Genomic DNA, 21,354 nt, shown 5'->3' with positions numbered 1-21,354 from the left:
TTTCTGTGGATTGTATCAATAACCCTGTGACTGAAGTTTAAATGTATGTCTTCATTCCTGGGCAACTTCCTGACTACACATGGTATATTCTAGGTAGAAAGCAAGGTCTTGAGTTACTTGAAGGTAAGCATTACACCCTTTAAAAGAACTAGAAGGGAATCTATGTTTGTACTTGAGCAATACTTGAATGCTCAAGAACTAATGCATCTTACTAGTAGGTGTCACCCTAAGGAGAAGCAGATCCCTGGCAAGGTTTGACAGCTCCTTTACACTGCAAATACCTACCAGTGCCATCAGACCCCACTGACCTCAGGCTGCATTGTGTTGAAGTAATCCACAATCCACTTGGAGCAAGGGAAAAAAGGTCTCAGCTGGAAGCATTCAAGTGCTGTGGCATTCTTAAATGTAAGGAGAAACAGCTCAGGAAATCCAACTTTGTTTTATTGTGTGTAAAATCAAAGTGAAAGAGCAGTACAAATAGCAGTGTATCCTTAGAGTAACAAAAATAACTTCAACCTGAAAGCCTTAAAATTTACCACTGAGTTAAGTTACAAAATTCAAAAGCAGGATTGTAGGAATGCCATAGGTATAAAAATGGTCACTAGGCACAGCTGGTGTGTACAGAACAGTCTGAGATGCATTCATCACAACAAACCTACATGGCACAGCAGTAATGTACTGAATAAGTTAGTCTGCCACCTTCTGTTCTATTTACAACAGCTTACCTGAAGACTGCTTGAGGAAAGTGTAGAAGTATAAATCAACTCCAGTTTTTGGATAACTGTAAAGCTACCTGGTTAGCAACCCACTAGGATGCTAGGGAATTAACTTAGTGTTGCAGCAAGAATCTGAAATCCTGTGGCATCTTAATTTAAACTACATAGCATCTTCAATCTGGTCAAGAGGCACTTCAGCAAATTACTGGCATCTTCAGCTCTTCCATCCATTAAAGCAGTGATTTAATCAAAGTCTTCTAGAAGACAGACCAAGACCCACCCCTCCCAAGCCTGACAGAAGTGGGATGAAGAACTGAAGACTCCACAGCTATGAGCAGCTCTTTTGGTAAGCTCAGCAACACCATTATCTTTCCTGCTCCATATTCCTTTAATTTGATTCATTTGATGTTACAAATTACTTGGGAATAAGGAGAACTAAGGTTTTACTCTCTGAAGCTGAACTGTAGTGCTGAAGAACTCTTAGTGTACTTCACAGGCACTAATTAACACTTCTGTGTTAGCTGTTTGCTTCTTGTCTGAAGAAGCTGCTTTGTACAGGGAATCTTTGCAGTAAAGCACCCTGCCCCAGACCCTTCAGCACACTGTCTAGCTAGCACACGATGTGAGAGCAGTGCAGTGCTCCTCCCCACAGCAGGGTGCAACTCATTTCTGGCCTTTTTTTTTTCCTGGGGGGACACAGGACAGCTCACTTGTAAAAGCTAAGCACGGCAAACCCTTAGCTTCCATAGCAGAAACCACATTTCCCCTTAAAAATCTGTACTGCAAAAGAATCCTGTCAAAGTTAAGGCTTTTCCAGTTGCTTCCTTAAACAATGAAAGTTTATCCTGTCAGCCCTGACTACAACAGTCTTACCACATCCCTGCAGGGAAGGTGTTGGAGAAGCACTCTGCTGAGGAGACTAGAGGTTTACTATTGCCAGTTACACCAGAGGAAGGGGAAAACAAAAGTAATAAAAGTAGTGTTTACCACAGTTAGGAACATGCACTCCTTCCAGACAACCCACTCAGCTCTAGTATCTGCTTCCTTGAGAGCAGTCTATACATCTCCCTCCCCAACCCTTCCCCCTGCCTGGTGATTGATTAGGACATCATGGATTGCTGCACAGCCTTCTGCAGAGATTTCCTGGTCACCAGCAGCCGAACCACTTCTTCATTCCTTTTTGTGAGCCTCTTCCTAGCTTGGTCATGAGTCACCATGGTCATGTCCCAGCCATTCACCTAGGGCAAAATCCAGAGTGAGGTGCATGGACCTGAGGTGTCCTCTGTCTGTTCTATCAGAATCATGTAGTAGATTGTGCTTACACTACAACTTAGCTTATTACTGAACCACACAAACTGTGCTGGAAGGTACCCAGAAGACAGCATTACCCCCAGCAGAAATTTCTCTGTAGCTTGCACCTAGCACTGCATTAGTGCTTGGCTTATCTCAAGTGTGTACCTGCATGATCTTATCTCCAATCTGAAGTCCTGCAACTTCTGCTGGGCCTCCTTCTGTCACTCTTGTTACATAGATACCCTGGGGAAAAAACAGTGTTCATTTAGTAAGTACAGCAGATGAAAGAGGTCCATTCTACAGTGCAAAAGTTGTCTGTGGTTCTGTAAGGGATTCCAGTTCAAAACAGGTTCATATGATGATGGAAAATAGAGAAGGTAGAGAGAAAACCTGAAACAAACTTAATCTACAAATAACAACATGGCAAGAGCAAGCTTAGCAGTCAGCAGTGAGAGGACAGAATTCAGATGGAAGTGAATGGAGCTTGCTGGGTGAGCTGGATACACTCAGCCTTTTACCAAGAGTTGCTACAGAAAACAAAGCTTCTGACCTTGTCAGTCTTGTCTTCAGAGAAAGGATTCTGAGTGGGATCCTGATCAATGCCCCCTCCAATGCTGAATCCCAGAATCAGCTTGTCACCTTGTCGAAGCTTGTGTATTTCAATTCTTTGCTGGAAAGAGAAAAACATAAGGCAGCAGAGTGTTGAGATCACTGAAGAAATTTCAAGTGTGTCTCAGATACTTGAGCCCCAGTTAGACTCCTTTCCAGAGATACCATAGAGCCACCAGGGCAGGCTGCACCACAGCTCACCTATTGTGACAGGCAGCTCTGAAGCCCTGGGCAGCACCCAACTGTCCTGTGGTGCTTGCTGCCAGTCAGTCACATGCAGCCTGGGTATTGACAGCAGCTGGCTCTGAACTGTTGTGAGCCCTATCACAGGGCAGCAGGACAGGAAACAATCTGTAAGCTCATGCCATGACACGGCCAAGCTCTGTCACTCCTGGGTGCTTTAGCACTGTCCAGAGATACAAGGGGAAAACAAAGCACAGCAGGTCCCTTTAACCATGAGTCATATCTTGATAGCTGGCAGCCACTAACAGTCTCTCATGTCCAGACTCTGCTTGCTCTTTACCCACGTCCCTCATGTTCCTGCCGAGCCCTGTCAGTGGCAATAGTCTATTATTAGGAGAGCTCTTTTCCAAGAGAACTTATCAGCACACTTGGTAATCTAGAGGTAGGTTCCTCCCTGTCTCATGAACAGGCATCTGACAAAGTTTCAAGCACTCTGTAAATGCCAATTTGAGCCACGATAAGAAGCCATGGTCTTAACTAAACCCACGATCACTTAAAACACTTTTCAGCTTGCTCTAGTGGAAGATGCCCCTGCTCACTGCAGAGGGGGTGGAATAGATGACCTCTAAAGGCCCCTTCCAACCCAGACTATTCTGATTCTTCTTGAAGAGCACTGTCAGCCACTGAGCTTTCCATCGTGCCCCCTCGCCAGGGCACACTCTGCTTGCCTGCCCCCAGACACCTTCCACATCCCTAGGGTGTTCTGCTCCAAGGCAGCTGGGAGCGGCAGCCACACCACCACCGCACAGCTCAAGTCAACGTCCTAGCAGTGGAAGAAACCACAGAGCCCCTCGCTTTCACTCTTTGATTAACACAGTTAACACACGCGGAGAGCACAGCTTCTTACACAGCACCCGAGGCAAAGCCAAAGCGGGGCGGGCCGCGCCTGCCACAGGCACTGACAGCTTCCACGGCGCAGCGCCGCTGCCTAGGCGGGCGGGGAGCGGCCGCAGGCAGCAACCAGGGCTGGCGGCTCTGCTAGACCGCTCCTTCAACACACCCGAGGGCTGGAGCTGCTCCAGGACACTTCCGCGACGCCTCCGCCCCCGCCGAGCCCCTCCGCCCGCTGACAGCCCACAGGGGGCTGCCGGGCAGCACCGGCAGCACCGTCCTTGTCCCTGCTGCGCTCGACATCCCCCGCCCCAGCGCGGTGGCGGTACCCGCGCCCCAGTCGCGGCCCCATCTCACCACCACGGCAGTGACCGGCTGCCCCGGCACGTACGACATGGTCCCGCTGCTGCTACCGCGCCGCTGCCGCGCCCGAACAAAAGCTCCTCGCCCGGCCCCGCCTCCGCGCCCCGCCAGCCAATCGAGTGCCGCCCCGCCCGCGGCGGAGGCGAGGGTGCCGGAAGTTCGATCTCTTTCCCGGCGGTCCCCGCGCCCAAGATGCCTGACAGGAGCTTCCGGCGGGCGGGCGAGAGGCTCCGCTCTGGCGGTAGGTTGGGCCTGGCGGGGAGGTGCAGTGGCCTCGGCTCCTACAGTGACGGGCGGTGTGTGGTGTCCCTTGGCAGGGTGTGAGGTGTGACGGTAGGGGCCAGCCGGAGGTCCCGCGGAACAGCGCGCCGCCGTGGATGAGAGGTATGCGCTGGGGGAAGGCGGGAGGGCCCGGCGGCGGCAGGCGGGCGGTGCCGGGAGGGGCCTTTGGGCGGGCGCCGGAGGCCGTTGAGCTCCTGCTGCGCTCGAGAGCGGCGCCCCGGAGCTGCGCGGGCTCGCCGGGTCTGTGCGGCGTGTACGGCGCTCCGCGGGAGGCATCGCTTCAACGCGGACCGGGGCAGCGCCGAGCCAGACCGCCCCTTCGGCCTCTATAGAGTGTGTCTCCTTTCACCCAGTCTCGTTAGGAGGGAGGAGGTCCCCGAGCCCGGCTGGGAGCCATGGCCGCGGTGGTGGCCAAGCGCGAGGGGCCACAGTTCATCAGCGAAGCAGCGGTGCGGGGGAACGCTGCCATCCTGGACTATTGCAGGACGTCGGTCTCGGCCCTGTCGGGCGCCACGGCAGGGATCCTCGGCCTAACTGGCCTGCACGGCTTTATCTTCTACTTCCTGGCATCCGTCCTCCTCTCCGTGCTCTTGGTGTTAAAAGCCGGACGGCGATGGAATAAGTACTTTAAATCCCGAAGGCCGCTTTTCACGGGGGGGCTTATAGGAGGGCTCTTCACATATGTCCTGTTCTGGACTTTCCTGTACGGCATGGTTCATGTCTACTAAACCACCTAGGAGCCACGGTAGCTGCAGTGATTTTTAATGAAGCAAGACTGTTGCCAAAAGTCATCTACACAACTAGGCCAGCTTACCTTTAAACCTTTGTCCATTGCTTGTATTGTTAATACCGTTGGTAAATTATGTCCAAGTACAAATGACTCGGTAGCACTGTTCTAATTAAACTGAATGTGAAGCACCACGTGGATGCCTCCCATGAATATTTGGTGGCTGATTAATAACTTCTGTCCCTAATGGCAGGCACGGCTGTAGGTTGGGGTTACTGTAGCCCCCTTGTATCGTTTGTGTTTTGGGTAAGACACTGACTACAGTTCTCTCTGCATTTGCTGCCTGTCCCCACACACAAAGACTGCTGAAAGCACTGTGTGATAATCCACTGGCACAGGGAAATGCTGCACAGGAGGATGTAATTAAGTGTATGTACAGGTTGGATACAGAAATGTGACCAAGTTGCTAGTGCAAATGTTATTTCCACAGTTGCTCTATGTACATGCTGTCATTAAATGACATTGTCAGGGGTGCTCTTCACTGGCACATACAAGTCACTAAACGATGCTCCCACAAGGCACTTTGCTCCTTTTTAGTATCGTTGTGTACCATGAACACAGACAGCCCAGTGCAGCATCTTACTCCCTGCCAGCTGTCTGTACTCACACTTGTGAGCCTGTCAGCATCTTCTCTTACTGAACAGTGCGGTGGTGTGGTTCTCTGTGTCCCTGGCAGGAAGGAAAAGCTGCTCCCCCACCATCCAGGCAATAGCTCTGCTGTAGACCTTCGTGTACAAACTCAGTGTTGACTTGTTCAGTATGTATTGCAGAGAGAAGGGGGTGTGCAACCTAAAAACCACGCTGTGCAGAAGAGTCTTGCCCTAAAGTGACAAATTTTATTGCTGTACATTAAATACAAAGAGAAACAAAGAAACACAACAACAAAGAAACTGCTGAGAAGGAATCTGGTTATGGTTTATCAACAGCAGTGGCTGTGGGAGTTGTGTTAAATGGGTGTAAAGAAGGGAAATATTCCAGGGACGTGGGGAGCCTGAAGCCCCTGAAGACTCAAATTAAGAAATGGCTTTGGTCACCTATAACAAGTTGGTGTTTTGTCAAGCTGAAACATTGGTCAGCTTTACATGCTGTGATAAGCCTCCTGGTCTCCATGAGCTGTGCCTTGGCTTGATGTCACGTGGGAGCTTCACCCTGTGTTCCACCATCTAGAAACCGTCCAAAGCCTGTGCTGTTCCGTGGGCAGAGCAATTCCAATGGGCATGGCCAGTGCAGCCTCTCCGCTATCCACCTCTCTCAACTTCTGTTTGCCTCCAGGAGAGATTTCTGGCTTGAGAGGCAGCTTTGGATGTGATTACAGCAGCAGAGTTATATGGCTTACCCTAAATTATTCTGGTTTCTAGCTGAGTGTTTCACTCAGTAATTGCCTCTGAACAGAAGCACAAGGAGCAGACTGGACTGGGTGGGGTTAGCTGTTGGTGACTGGCTTTGGGGGTTGCTACTGCTAACAAAGGTGACTGTTAATTTAGAATCAGCCTGTACCTGAGCATAACCACTTTAAAAGAGTCAAAGCAGAGGTGAGTGCAGCTTGTCTTTCCATCTGTGTAACAGTCACAGCAGCTCTCCCAACACCAACCTCTCCCCTGCTGCCCTGGCAGTGTGTGCAGATGCTGCAGCAGGAGTCCTTTAAATCTGATATTCAGAGTGCACAAAACCTTCCCCTGTGTCATGATGACTCCTGATGGTTGGCTACATGGCAGCATTTACAGAACATGGATCAGCTGGTACCAAGCCAGGGTGGGGAAGCTCTAAGTGAGGCAGAAATATTTACCTACTGCCTTCAGGAGCTGGTGAGTTGGTTCCCCTCAGCTCCAGCAAATGCAAGCTTTAAACTGAGTGCTTCTCAGAGGTAAGTTACAGCCCCACATGAACATAGATTTACAAAATAGGCAGCAATTAGACTTTTTTCTCTGCTGGGAAACAAACATTCCTGTTCTTTGGAGGTTATTGGAGAGCTGAAGTAGCAAACAGCTGTCTTGTGTCCCTCCTGCTGGTCTGTTTGGAAGAACCTGGCAAAGGCTCTTTCACCCATTTCAGTCTGCAGTACAATTCAGGGTACTATGAACACCAGCAGAAGCATTTAGTCTCCCACCCAGATCTCCACCATAAGCAGTGACACAGAAAGGACAACAGGCAAATGAAACCAGGCACTGAGGAAAGGAGGGAGAGCCAAAGACCTCCCCTGTGCAGATCCTCCCAGGGCACTAACCCTCTTCCTCCACTGTCAGCCATGCCAACATCTGTCCCTGCCTTGCTTCAGAACACTGCTCTGCCTGCTGTTACCTGTTCTGTGCTTTGAAATGCTGAAGGTCTGGCCCAACTACACATGGAGGTGGTGGGTGGCAGGTGAGGTAGCTGGGATCGAGACGTGGCTCAACTGCTGCTCTATTTGGAGATGTGCCAGGACCTTCTGCTGTTCCTGGAGGGGCACCGCTTCTAGCCCTAACGGTTACACACACACTGCAATAGGATTGATGCCCCCACTGTGCCACAGGCCCAGCTCAGGCTTTGTAGGACAACAGGCCCCTTTCCCCCAGGCTCCAAGAGCTGCTGAAATGGTGCATTTCGTCGCGCTTCCTGACAAGAGCAGTCCTGCTGCTTGACTTCTCATCCTTCGCAGAGCACAAGAGCTGGAAGTGGTGGCCACAAGCCAGCAGAGCAGGGGACAGGTTGAATCTCAGCCTCAGCCCTCCTCAGAGTGGCAGCCATGGTTCATATCACAGTTCTCCCACACATGGAAGCAAAGCACAGCCCCAGGGTAGTGCAGGTACAGATACCTCTATCAACAGATACCAAAGCAGTCGCTTGGTGCCTTCTTGTTGCTTGTATAAATCCGTGGCCAGGACACGCTGCTGTAAGCTCAGGACACCAGAGAACATCTCAGGGAAAGAAAGGTGTTCCTTAAAGGACTGCTTTTCCTCTGGAAATCCCAGTAATAGACAGTTGATCTGATCTGGGGTATGTCCACCTCCCAGTCCTGGTGTGCTTCCCCACCTGTGTGGCTGTCCTGGAACATGAGTCCGGCTGGCAGACCTGCTGCTGTGCCTAGAGCCCTCCGAGCTGCTCAGGGCTCTGGTTCCCGTTCAGCGTAGGGCTGGCTAGCGACTTCCTGCTGCTGGACCTGAGGGAGCAAGCACAGTGGTGGACAAGGCAAGCAGGCTACTTTTGTTTCAGGAGGCAATGTGGGCAAGAGGTTTCCAGCCAGACCTGTCACCCCATATCACAACAGCCATCACCCTCTGGAGAGCTAAAGCCCCAGTTCTCAGTGTCTTGAAGCTCTGGAGCTGCCCCAATTCCATCCTCAGCCATTATGAGCCTGCAGTGCAAGGCCATTTATAGCCCAGTCATGACACAGCAGCTTCCTCTGCTCCCCAGCTGACTGCAGCAAGGAACTGGGGAAGGAGGGAGGGAGTGACTTGGCTATACTCATTTGGACAAATATCATTTCCTGGAATTGGCCTTTGTTTGCCATTAGCATTTGCTGTGTTCCCATCTCTCCTGTTTCTGTTAGTCACAGCAATAAAGCCACTGCACTGGAACACAAAAGCCAGGCTCACTTACTTGACTTCCTCGTACTTTTTGCCTCGATAGAAATTACTCTTTTTAATCAGATACAGCAGCACCAGGTCACAAAAGAAAGCTCCCTGCAAAGAGAAGGAACCTGTGTTTTATCTTTAGAGTAGAAGAGGAAGAGTTCTGTTCTAATCAGCAATGAGCATTAATTAGTGTGTAGGAGCTGTATTTATCTTCATATCCCAGGCAGTTTAGGGGTGTTTAGACTACAGGGCACATTAACAAATGCCTTTAAGCCAGGACACTGACACCCACCTGACTGAGCAGTCAGAGCAGCAGCAGCTCTGTTGGAGCAGATCTAAGCCACCCTCCACCTTTACCCTCCTGACAGCTGAAGGAGGAGCTGGGTCCCAGGCTGTCACTCGAATAGAACGCATTTGCTTACCGCTCCCATGAGAGCCAGCCCCGAGCCGATGTTGATAATGGTGGGGATGATGTTAAACTTCCCTGCCTGAAAGAAAACAGGTCATGAAGTACTCAGGGAAAGAACAACCCAAACCAAGTTTAAGGGTGTGGTGTAGCTAGGGGAAGCTCCTAGTGCCTGTGGGTGTGTTTTGTGAGCAACCAGCAGGCACAATCACAGCAGATTAGCAGCGAACACTCTTGGAGGCTAAAGGTCTGTGTGTGTCTCAGACCCAGCTGTCCATGGCTCCATTTCAGACCTTGCATCATCCCTGGATTAACCTGTTTTCTGCAGCACAAACACACGGAAAATGGGTCTCTGGGGTGTGTTTACTCCTGACTACATGAGTGTGTTTCTAGGTAGAAGAGGTGCAGGCACATCTGCACTCCAGGTTGTCTCCTTTCTCATCCTGAGTTAGCTCCACAGGATGAATGGCAAAAGCCCTTTCCCACAAGCCAGAGAGGCTCTTCTCATCCCAGAGCTTCCTCCCATTGAGAATGTCACCCCCCTGTCTTGTCTCCAGGCTCTGGAATATTCTGGCCTGGGCCCTCACCTTGCCATTCACCATCACATCAAAGCGGATCCCGTAGGCTTTAATGAGCGTCCGGTAGTCGACCCCCTCAGCATCCCGGTAATACTTGGCAAACCTGCAACACAGCAGTGCTGATTTTAACTCTCTCATCTGCCCCACACACAAGATCCCACCTGAGTACACCTATCTCTTCAAACAGATCTCTTCCCCTACAACCACCACCACTAGTGTGCCATGAGCATGACTCCCTCCCCTCTGCAGAGCAATGTGCTTGGTTAGGGCAGTGCCTGACAAGGGTCTGATACCACTTCATAGAATCACAGAATGGTTTGGGTTGGAAGGGACCTTAGAGATCATCTAGCTCCAAACCTCCAACACAGGCAGGGACACCTCCCACTAGACCAGGTTGCTCAAGGCCACATCTAACCTGGCTCTGAACACTTCCAGGACTGAATCACTTCACTGCCAACCTCCCACAGCACCTTTGAGTCAAACCAGCTCAGCCCAGCTGCAGCACTGCACTGTGTTCTCCTCCTGACTTACCTGAAGTTGTAGCCAGAGGAGATGGACTTTTCTGAGAACTTGTTGTCCAGCCGGCTAAAAGAATAGTGAGGATTACATTCAGAAGGGGCTTTATCAAGATCACAGTTCCATTCAATCTGAATTCCTATCACACCACCCTTAATGAAAGAGAGAGACAGGGTGAGTTTGGTTAGCTTAGTTCAAGTCAAGTGTCTTCAAGTCTGTCAGCTCCTTGGGCAAGTTTTCCCCAGGACAAGAGCAGCTGCACTCCTGGTCACAGAGCCAAGCACACATTCCTAGGTGCTCGTGACAGTGATCCCACTACACACCCCCAGCTTTCCCTCTGCTGGCATCCAAGGAGGAGGTTTCTCATCCAAAGACACTGATTGCATTGATTTCAGTGGCTGTAACATACTTCAGCAGAGAAGAGGCTCTTTTATGCAGGGATGAGGTTTCACAAGTGCAGAAGCCAGCACAAAGCCTGCACTCTTCTCATCTGTGCTTCCTGGGATGCCTCAGAGTGGCTCCATCTTCCCCTGGGGCTGCATGCACTGGGTCACAGCCTGTTTGGTGCTGCAGCCCCAGGACTCCATGCAGAAATGTGCCCATTTCCTACAGGGGAAGCCTCCCAGGGTGTTCTCTGACCAGGGCAGCCCCACTGGCCTTCCAGAGTTCTGGATTTAAGCTGGTGAGGTAGTAATGTTGAAATTAAACAAAGAAACCCTGCTGGCAGAGCAGCTGTTTGGGCAGCCCTGAAGAGCAGAGAGCTGAGCTGACCTCCTCTTTCAGAGGACCCACACTGCTCTGTCTCCTGTTCCCTGAGGACAGGATAAATGGGGACTGACTTGACTTTAAACATCAGCATCTCTCCACTGCAGCCTGGACACGAGGCAGTCCCCTGGGCAGTCCCCAGTACAGCCAGCTGGGAAGGCAGCCGAGGCCAAGGGGCACTCCTACCGCCAAGGCCATCTCCTGGAAGTCGCTCCCAGCCCAGCGGACGATGTTGCCCAGCAGGAAGATGGGGCAGTAGGGATGCTCCGTGCTGTAGCGGCAGCTCTTCAGGTAGGACTCATTGTTGGTGGCCAGCACATTCACCCTGCACACAGCCAAGAGGGAAATCCACTTTGTCTCCCTAGTTGCTTGTCCACAGAGTCTACACCACCATAACTGCAGAGACAAGAGACTTCTCCAACACCCTCTGTGCACAACAGAAATGGCACCTTGCCACCAGCCTCATCACCCAGTGAGCCTCTCCACTGCTGGCCCAGGGACAGCAGTGTGCCCACAGAGAAGTGACCTCCATGCCAGACAGGGACTGGGCAGCTGAATCTGGGCTCAAGGAAGGACTCAAACGGAGCAGATTGCCACGGTGGTCCAAAGCCAATTGGTTTTCTCAGTGATAAAGAAACTAAAGGTGCTAGAAATGTCTGAGCTTGGCCTTCTGTGCTTCTTTCTGCACTTTGCTCACATTGAAGCCAGAGCTGCTGCAGCAAATGTGAGCAGATACTTTAAATCTGCTTTGTCCCAGCCTTGTCCAGGCACTTTCAGTTTTATGAAAGAGGAGGAGTATTTGGGGGCAGAAACTGCTCAGCAACCTATGCACTGGCTGGGGGGAAGATCCACCTGCCTCAGCAGCTCTGGTGCATCCCTTCTGGAGGAGCCCTTGCAGACCTCATCTGGGAAAAGACAGACTAAACCCAGCTGCTTTCTGAGAAGCTCCAGGCCCTCATTATCTCCTTGTTTCCGCACAGCCTGCAGCCAAAGGCCTCCCCCTGCACCATAGAAGAAGGAATATTTGCCTGCCCACCTCACCCTTCAAGCAGGAAGAGGACAGTGGAGCAAGCTGGGGGTGTTGGTTGTGTGATGGAGAGGACAGAGGGATCTCTGAGCACCTGCACTTACTTGGAGAACTTAAACTTGGGGAAGCGGATGGAGTTCTTGATGTAAACAGTGAAGTTCTCTGCGCTGGCGAGAAGTGGGGTCCTGGAAGAGAAGGGTTTGTGATGTGTTCTACCTTTGTACCCTGCCCACATGCCAAAACTTGAAGTACTGTTCTAGAACCAGTGAGGTTTCATTTTGTGGTGCTAGATCAGCCATGCTAGACCCCACGCTGCCAGCAAGGAGTTGGTGAGGAGCATGTGGGCTGAGGGGAAGCCCCAAGAGCTGAAAACATCCCTGGGACAGCCAGTGAGTCAAGCAGGGGGGAGCAGAGCCAGTGAGCCAAGCAGGGGGCCATGCAGAGCCTCCTCCTGCACTGAAGCCAACATTCAAGTGTCCAAACAGAGGGAAACCAGAAACTGCCCTTAGTGACACACAAGCATGGGACCGGCATAGGATGGCCACGTACTTGGGCTTGGATCTTTTCTCCACTGGGCACCAGGCCAGTATCTCACAAGTCCCTCTGATACTGTCCCTGTCTTTCAAACAACGGCCAGTCTTAACCCCTGCAGCACAGACATCACAGAGAAGGTCACAGAGAGCAGCCACCTCCTCTCCTTGCCTGCAGGGCACAGAAAAATCAGATGCTTTTCACTGCCACCCTAAGCCCCCCTCCTGGAACAACCACTCTCTTGTTGCTTCTCTGAGCAGCCCCAGGGTGCTCTGGCCCAGCCACCACAGAGCTGAAGCAAGGCAGCAATCTTAATACAAGATGGTAAAGAAAAGAATGTCCTTGCCCCTCTGTAATCAGACACCTCTGGGGTTGTAACCAGGCTGATGCCTCTGAAGGAACCTGCCTCTACCAGGAACAGGAGAGGAAGAGGGATCCTTCCCTTACCATTGCCAGCCACCACTGCTTCCCCGGCCGGGCAGTCCTCGTCCTGGTTACAAAGGGCATCAGGAACGCTGTCACTCTGTGAGGTGGAAAAGGGCAGAAGTGAGACCTGTGACAGGACACAAGACTCAGCTGCACCCCAGGCTCACACAGCCACTAGAGGACAGCCATGTCCTGGAGAAGCAAGCTGTGCTCTCAGCCTCGGCTGCCCCTGACAGGCAAAATGAATCTCTGGTACACAGGGACAGCACTCCCAGCACGGCCAGCACCCCCACCCCCTCCCCTGGCTCCAGCCCACTCAAACACATCTCCACAGAGGGCATCTGAACATGGCACCTCCTGGCTCTGGCCCCTGAGGCACGTTCTGGAAGGTACTAAGCACCCTCCCATGTCCTGAAGGTAAGGAAAGCCTCAATGTTCAGCCCTTCCCAGAATGGGGCTCCTAGAAGTCTCCTCTACCTATAACCAGACTGAGTCACCTCACAGCTGTTTTCCCATGGCCTTTCCTGACCCTGAGCAATCACTGTCCTGGTCTCATCTCCAGCTGGGCAGATGTCCAACACCTTCAGCTAAAGTCAGCAAGGCTGCACATGATCAATGCCTCTGGAAATTAAGAACCCCCCAGGCTGCAGCGACCAGCCCAGCTCCCCCAACCCCTCTTTATTACACTACAGATAAACCGTTTGCTTTTTCTTCTTCCTGCATTCCTTGCTCCCCAGCAGTCCTCTGTCAGTTCTTACCCCCAGTTTTGTAGGGGTCTGGGAGCCAAGGGGCTCAGTTCTTCCTACCTCAGGACAGGTGGCTTGCCTCTGGTTTGGGGTCACAATCAGATTCGTCATGACAAAGAAGACATTTTCACCCTACAACGAACAGAGTGAGGCAGAAGGAGTTAGGAAACTTGTTTTCCTCTTAAGGTAGGTGGCAGGAGGAGGATGCAGTTCTCTGCAGAACAGTTACCATCTCTCTCTCCCCTGTTGTTTCTCAGGCTCAGATATAAGAGGACCCTTTGTGGATTTGCTTGGCTGAGACAGGCAGAGCTCTGTGGCACAAGGGGTTCTGCTTCAGAGACTGTTACTCTGGTGAGCAGCTGAGCTTTGCCTTGCTGGCTGCTCAGCAAGCACTTGCCCTCCTTTCCATAAGGACATGGTTGGTACCTGGTCAGGGATCCAAAGCCCCATGCCACTGCAGAGCTGTGGGTGTTTGTTCCCAGGCAGGGCCAGGGTGGCTGCCCCAGCTGTGCTCCTAGGAGCCTGGGCTCAGGGAGCAAGCAGCAGGGCACAGCACAGAGGAAGATTTAGTGCAACACTGTGGACATGTGACAAAACAAAACCCAGCACCTGCAGCATGGCAGCAACAGAGAGAACACAGATCCTTTTATCAAGCCACTGGGAGGACCCCTGAGACATGCACAGAGATTTGGCTGCACCTTCATCCCTAACATCCTTATTTCTGGCAGTGTGTTCAGGCAAAGCCACAATGTGCCTGTCCCTCCTGGAGCCTTCCCTCCTATGCCCATTTACAGCTTCTCTTTGGTCCCTTCCCCACACTCAGCAACAAGTTGAAATGGTGACTTTTCCCCTTAACAACCAACCACCAAAGGAGACCACAGGAAAAAGAAGCCTGAAGGCACAGCTGGGGAGAGTGGAGAGAAAGCAGCTTACCAGGCCCTGCAGATGGAGGCTGCTTCACCACTCAGGAGTGAAATGAATGCTGCACCAAAGCAAGCTTCTACCATTTCTGCTCCACACTGAGCACACTGGGAAGGGAGGAGGGGCAGCACCAGGCAGCAGCTACAGACACAGGCTGCTTCCTGACAGCCCTGAGCACCAGGGAGCCTGTCCCTCCTCACACAGAGGGACACAGATCAGCTGGTGGGGCAGAGCAGCCCTGAGCACCCTCACCCACCACAGGAAGCCCCCCTGTGTGAAGCCTTGCCATGTGCAACACTGGCTGCCTGTGTGGGCAAGCACCTGCTGATAAAATATCTGATCAGGAGCAAATTCTTGACCCCTGACCTCACCCAAACCACAACAGGGAACAAGATCTTTCTGCAGACCTGTCAGAGAACAGGCCCAAGAAAGCCACAAGTGAAGGATTCATCAGGTGATTCTCTGCTCTACATTAAGCCTAACCTCAAAGTGCCACTGGTTCAGCCTGTCCCAGGGCATTCTCAGCCCTCAGTGATGAATCTCAGTGAGCTGAGTGCCCACTGTTTACCCAGAGTCTCTCTAACCCCCCTGACACACAGCCCTGCCTGCTGCACAGGAAAAACACAGATCTCAGGCTTCCATCCACCAGAGCAGAGCTCCCTCCCTCCCTGGGAGTTGTGTGCTGTGGGCTGACCCCACATCCCACCAGCACTGCGGGACACAGGTACATCTGTCCTCAGCAGGAGGGACATGTTGGTCAGCAGCCACACTGCTGGGCTCAGGAGAGCTGCCCCTGCTCTCTGGAGGAGCTACTCCCAGCTCTCAGTGTCTCTTGCTCCACCACCTGGATCGCTCCAGTACAAAGCAGCCCACCCAGAGCCACCAGCACAGCATGGGACTCTTCCTCTGAAGTGAAAGAAGAGATCACAAAGTAGTTAGTGCATGCAAGTCACTTAATGCACTGGCAGCAGGCATTCAGATACAAGCCCACATGGGACACATCTCACAGCACACAAACAGCAATTAGCACACAGGCAGGAAAGCTCAGGAGATGTTTATTCTTGCACCCACAGCCCATAGAAGTGGCTGAGCTCCACTGTGAGCCCAGGGGCTAACACCACCGTGGTTGCTGGAGGCAGACTGCAGTGCTGCAGCCTGAGTGCACAGCCCTGACACCAGCCCAGAGGCAGAGCTGGCTGTGTTCACTCAGTACACCACACTACAAGGCCTCCCAGCAAACCAACACACAGTGACAAGGGCCTTAAGTCACAGGTGACAAGTTGCAGTACTGGTGCAAGGTGTGCACTTGTGCACAGCAGCCCCCTGTGCCCACACAGCCTGACCCACAAGCAGCAGCATGTGCTGGGCTGACACTCAGGCTCTGCACTGACATGGGTGCAATGCAGAGCACACATCTACAGGGCTGAGTAAATGTGGGCTGCAGCAGGAGGAAGGGGAAGTTTTGTTCTTATGTACAGACAAGTACCTTGTTCAGTCTGCAGCTTTCTACTCCTTGTCAGCACAAGACCCCAATCTGCCCTCAGCTTTCCATGCACATGAAGGACACCAGCACAGAAAGCACAAGCAGCCCCTGGCAAGCACAGCTGGGCAACTTCCAGCTGGCTGTCAGGCAACATCTGCTGCCATCTCTTCCCCTCCAGCATCTCACTCTGGCCAAGCCAGGGAAGCAGCAAGGCAGGTTTAGCCAGACACATGTCAGGCAACCCTCCTCACCCAAATTGCACCACGTCTTCTTTCCATCTCCCACTTGCCCTGGGCTGCCCCATGCATGCCTGCTCTAGCCCAGGAACAGAGGCAAGCAGACACTTTGCTCAGCAGAGCAGTCCCACTGAAGTCCACACAACTTCTGTACCATGGATCTTTGCAAGAGGGACAAGGCTACTTTCACTGGAATGACCTGAGAGAAGACACAGCACTGCTTTCTTGTAGCCCATGAGCAAAGACCTGGATACATCACTGGAGCCTTCCCACCTGCAACCATGCTGGAAGATGCCTTCAGCTGAACACCAGAGGTGATCATGGCAGGGTGATGCCCACCTGTGGAGGGATGACGTAGTCTGCTACGTCCCACAGCCTCTCCCCCAGCTCCGAGGTGTTGGTGAAGGCCACCCCCTTCAGCTTGGTGATGACAGAGCTCTGGAGAGATGTGTCTGTGTCCTGATAGCCTTTCTTGACAACAAACACCCACCTGTGAACACACAGCAGGCAGCAGCATTAACAAGTGGGGTCAGGGAACAAGTCAGTTAGAGAAGATTTACACCATGGCCAAGCACTATGCAAGGGCAAAGCAAAACATGACACCAAAGCCTCTGCAGCTAAGGCTGCACTCAGAGCAAACCTTTGACCCAGTCTGTGCTTAGCTACAGCACCAGAGGAGAGGCCAGGAAAAAACACCTTACAAACAGGGAAAGGTGCAACAGCTGATCCCAGGGTAAATCCCCAAAGCTCCTGCCTGCTGCCCAGTGCAATACAACCTTGATGGAAAGAGGGGAGGGAGAACTCCTCCAGATGAACAACAGAAGCTTTTGCAAGCTGCAGTGATGAGTGTGGTTGGTTTCACAGATACTTGACTCACTCCCATTTTAGCAGCTTGCCATTAGGCTCCCAGCAACAGACCATGGCTGGAGAGAGGCAAATCCAGCAGCTGAACTGCACCTCACAAGCAGAAACTCTCAGCTGGATACACCCTGACCCCTGTGCTGGGCTTCAGGCTTCTCACTGGCACACCTGAAGCCCAGCTTCCTTGCTAAGTGGTCCAGGGAAAGGCTTCACTTACTTCCCACTGGAAGCAGCAAGAGCTCCCTGTCAGTGGAGGAAAAGCTCTCTGGGTTAAATGAAATGCCTCCAGCTTCTCCACATACTGCCAGAGTCACCTGCCAAGGCAATGAGCCACACAGACTGGCAGAAGCTCTGGGTGCTGGGGCAGGTTTTGGAGAGGGACATGGGCTGTGTGTGCTGGCACAGCTCCCCTCTGCAGCACACTGACCTGGGAGTGCACTGCTGCAAGCAGAGAGGGAGAGCAGCCATCTCTGGGGTGGAGCAACGCTGACACAGGCTGCCCTTCACCTGCTTCCTGGGACAAACCCAAGCAGAGACATTCCCCACCGGGCTGAAGTTCCCTGCTCCCCCAGAACGCTGCCCTTCTCTCCCAGCAGGGCTCAGAGCAGACCCTTACACTCTGCAGTGAGTTGGGAAGGAACAGCAGCTACCCACAAGGAGTCTGATGGTCACAGCCCCTGAGCAGCCCCCACACAGGTACAGGTGGAGCAGTCAGAGGTCAGACCAAGGCCAGCCATTGCTGTGAGCCCCCTGCCACAGAAGAGCCACCACAGCATCCCTGGTGACAGTACCAAAGGTCTGCAGAAAGCAGTAGCTGCCTAGGGAAGAAAATAACCAGTCTGGCCCAGTCTCTGGCCATGTGCCTCTCAGAGGATGTGTCCTCAGCAAAACTATCTGCAGGATTGCTCCTTTAGCAGTTCAAACGTGCCAGACTGCTGTGGCTTCAGCTCTGCCCTACCTAAAGCAGGCTCTGCAACTGTACACCCCTCTAAAAATAAACCCAGCACACAAAACTGACTCTGCTATATTTAATTAGCAAGAACAGGAAGTGTGAGAAAGGTGAAGGGACTCAGAATCAGAAAGAGTGAGGGTAAAGCCCCATGGATCACATTCTGCAAAACCTCAGGAAGCAATGGCACAGGGATCACACAGGCTGGACAGTTTCAAGCCTGAGCCTGCTAGCTGCAAGCAGCATTGCTGTGCTCATTACACAGCCTCCTGCAGAACTGGGCCTTTGCTGAGAGTGCTCAAGCTGTCTCCATGCCAACTCACCCTGCTCTGGAACCAAGGCAAGGCAGCTGACTTTCACGTTGCCTCAGCCTCCACAATCCTGGCTGCTGCAGCCCACTCAGCTAAGAATCTGCCCCTCGGTGCTTGGCTCCCCCCCGTGCAGGCTCGCCTGTGTCGTGCAGACAAGCCAGGTCTGCCCCAGGGCTCAGCAACCGTGGCCATAAATGTTATTGTCTGTAATGTGTCAGGTATTCAGGCTTGGCTCCATTCCCACCAGAAACAGAAAGAAAGGTGTAAATAATGCAGAGCAAAGCCACGGTGCACCTGACCTGGTTTTAACCCAGCAATAACCTGGAAGGTAGAGCTGAATCTAGTGATCCCCAGCAGCTGAAAAATCGGCTGGAAGCTCTCAGACACCACAACCCCCAGCTGTATGAACACACACAACTATCTGCATTCAAATCACAAAGCTCAGCAAGCTGTCACTGCATGCAGAGATCCCTGCACTGATCTTCAGCACGGCACAGCAAGCAAACCCAGCTGCAGCAGGAGGAGAAATTCAGGGCGATTCTTACCCGACCAGGTAAGCCAGGATGGTGAGCTGCACCACTCGATAGAGGATCCCCACCTTCTTGTTCTTTGCAATGACGTATTTCTCTGTTTTATAATCAAAAAGGGACAGAAATAAACCCTTCCAAGCCACCTGCCCCATGCTCCCGGCCGGCTGTGTGGCGGCGGCTGGAGCAGGCGGCAGCAGCGTTTGCAGCTCTCGTTATCCACACGTGCTCTGCATGGAAACCTGACACACCAGCCCCGGCTGGAGAGGCTGATCTCCTCCCTCCCGTCAGCTGCTCGCTGCCGGCAGCTCTCCAGTTGGAAACCAGTAGCTGCACTAACACGAGATCCCTCCTGAGCTGCTCTCCAGCTAATTCATCCTCCGGGGCAGCCCCCGCCTCAGTTTTGCTCCCGAGCTTCACTCTCTCCCCCAGAGTCACAGCATGTTTAGAATGAAACATGTCAGAGCACTGAAGCCGAGACAGCATCAAGGGAAGGCAGCTCCAGCCTCCCTCTTGAGTGTCACAGCCTTTCTTCAGCCTTTACACGATGCAAAGCACCTGCTGAAGTTTTTCATTGCATTTCATACCCAAGGGAGAGGAACAGTTTAACCCTCACTGCCATGAGAGGTGTTTATTAGCCAGAGACAACTCACAGTCTGACAGAGGCATCTGCAGGGGCAAGGACAGGGTACACCCATTACTTGGAGCAGGAAGGGTGGCTCTGTCTCCTGGCTAAGGAGGGAACAGGATGAACTCAGAGGGGGAAAATGATGTCAGGACCCTCCAGCAGCCTGCCCAAAGGGACCTTGTGTTCCTCACCAAGCTGGGATCAAACTGGGCTGTGCTCTTCCTGGGGGAATCCCATACCTGTGCACTGATGGGAGATGTATCTCAGGGGTTATTCTGGGATGGGACTGCCCATAGGCTGGATCTATTAGAGAGAGTCTAGCAGAGCCATGTGGTGATGCATCAGGCATGAAGTGCAGTGTCTGCTGTGTTCATGGATGAGCACCCCATGAGCTCACAAGTCAGCCCTTGGTGGTGTCTACAGACTCCCCCACTTCATCCATGTCTTCCTCACCTGCCTGGGTGACTGCAGAGGCTAAAACCAGAGCAGGAAGCTTGCTAACAGTGATGTCTTTCCTCCTGACCTGGTTTTACTCAGTGGCAGACACAGGTCTGCTAGGAGCTTCTGTAATTATTTTCCAGGTCAGTTAATGTGAGAAAGGATTTGCACAGGTTAGAAAGACTGTTCCTTAGAGTGAGAGGTCTTCCTGTTATAGGTGTGACCTGAAGATGCCTACCAGGTTTGATCACTAAACAAACAAACAACACTATGTACATTGATACTTTCCTTGGTTTACCAGAACCAGGTTTGTGTCAGACACTGCATCAGTTTTTGTCTCAGCATTGCTGGAAAGTAAAACCAACAACTACCATGCCAAGAGAGCATCAATCAGACCATAAGACTAGAGGCTTCTTATCAACCTGAATGTAGAGCTAAGAAATTCAACCTAACTCCTGCACATGCACCCAGACCGAGGGCCTGGAAGACAGAGGGGCTCAGAGACCCCTGAAGACCACCTAAGACTCCTTGAGATCCCCTTGTGATGGTACTGGGCAAGCAAAATAGCTCTTGGAATATGCTAAGTAGCTCTCAGAAGAAAACTGAATCTACAATAAGACAAGTCAATGAAAGAAGAGAAAGGACCAGCTTCAGGCAGGACATTCTCCCACTGAACTGGAAGCCGAATTGGACTGCCGGGATGCTGCAGGTCCGCGGTGGTCGCTATCACAACTAACCTTTTCTTTTCTTCCTCTCTTTCGCTCTCCTTTGCATTTGCAAATTTGTTGTTGAGCAAATAAAGTTACCTGGCACTTGACTCCATTTGGAGTCTTCATTCTGTTCCCCAGAACACAAGCATCACCTCTCCCTGGCCTTTGACCGGCATGCGGCAAGTTGCTCAAGTTTGGTTTGGAGTAAAAAGGTTCAGTTTGGACCAAATTCCTCAGAATACTCTGACTGCTGCTCAGCACAGGCTAGGTTTATGCTGACAGCAGTGCTGCTGGCATATTGCTCTTATCACCTTTTAGTTTTCACAACCTTCTTTTCTGTTTTTTCCCTGGCCTGGACATCAAGACCTGTGGTGTGTTTCTCGGAGTGCCTGTGGGCTGCTCAAACGTGAGCAGTTGCATTCCCAGGGGGAAAGTAAATAACCTAACACAATGTAACAATCAGTCAAAGACAGAAAACCAGATTCTCTTAGTCCTCCTCAAGGGACTGCAAGATCATCTCCCCTCTTGAGCCCAATATTCTGAATTTTCCATGGAAGAAACCCAGCTCTGCTCCTTTCCCATGAGGGCTGTTTGCTCCACCTGGAAATTCTCACAGGGAG

At 52.1% G+C, this 21,354-nt stretch overlaps 3 protein-coding genes across 4 annotated transcripts; 1 reads left to right on the top strand and 2 right to left on the bottom strand.

Annotated features, from left to right (window-relative positions):
- Positions 1 to 877: 877 nt before the first annotated feature.
- On the bottom strand, positions 878 to 4,173 carry TAX1BP3 (Tax1 binding protein 3). Its single transcript, XM_054167028.1, has 4 exons — positions 4,050 to 4,173; positions 2,560 to 2,679; positions 2,175 to 2,252; positions 878 to 1,954 (listed from the first exon to the last, which is right to left on the bottom strand). The coding sequence occupies exons 1-4, from the start codon at positions 4,086 to 4,088 to the stop codon at positions 1,817 to 1,819; spliced, it is 375 nt and encodes a 124-aa protein (XP_054023003.1). The 5' UTR covers positions 4,089 to 4,173; the 3' UTR covers positions 878 to 1,816.
- Positions 4,174 to 4,220: 47 nt separating this feature from the next.
- Positions 4,221 to 5,291, top strand: EMC6 (ER membrane protein complex subunit 6). 2 transcript variants are annotated; one of them, XM_054167030.1, is made up of 3 exons: positions 4,237 to 4,296; positions 4,373 to 4,439; positions 4,691 to 5,291. In XM_054167030.1, the coding sequence occupies exon 3, from the start codon at positions 4,733 to 4,735 to the stop codon at positions 5,063 to 5,065; it is 333 nt and encodes a 110-aa protein (XP_054023005.1). In that variant the 5' UTR covers positions 4,237 to 4,296; positions 4,373 to 4,439; positions 4,691 to 4,732; the 3' UTR covers positions 5,066 to 5,291. The 2 variants fall into 2 exon arrangements, with proteins under 2 accessions (XP_054023004.1, XP_054023005.1); XM_054167029.1 differs by having other exon boundaries at positions 4,221 to 4,439.
- A 1,891-nt stretch (positions 5,292 to 7,182) lies between these two features.
- On the bottom strand, positions 7,183 to 19,304 carry P2RX5 (purinergic receptor P2X 5). Its single transcript, XM_054167031.1, has 12 exons — positions 18,977 to 19,304; positions 16,650 to 16,800; positions 13,683 to 13,802; positions 12,946 to 13,021; positions 12,517 to 12,613; positions 12,072 to 12,152; positions 11,127 to 11,265; positions 10,191 to 10,327; positions 9,669 to 9,762; positions 9,098 to 9,163; positions 8,701 to 8,783; positions 7,183 to 8,260 (listed from the first exon to the last, which is right to left on the bottom strand). Exons 1-12 carry the CDS (start codon positions 19,111 to 19,113, stop codon positions 8,185 to 8,187), a joined length of 1,257 nt encoding a protein of 418 aa, XP_054023006.1. The 5' UTR covers positions 19,114 to 19,304; the 3' UTR covers positions 7,183 to 8,184.
- Positions 19,305 to 21,354: the final 2,050 nt, after the last annotated feature.

This window comes from Dryobates pubescens, chromosome 13, assembly GCF_014839835.1.
Source record: "Dryobates pubescens isolate bDryPub1 chromosome 13, bDryPub1.pri, whole genome shotgun sequence".
Taxonomy (NCBI): Eukaryota; Metazoa; Chordata; class Aves; order Piciformes; family Picidae; genus Dryobates; species Dryobates pubescens.
This window is presented reverse-complemented; position numbering and strand designations above follow the sequence as displayed.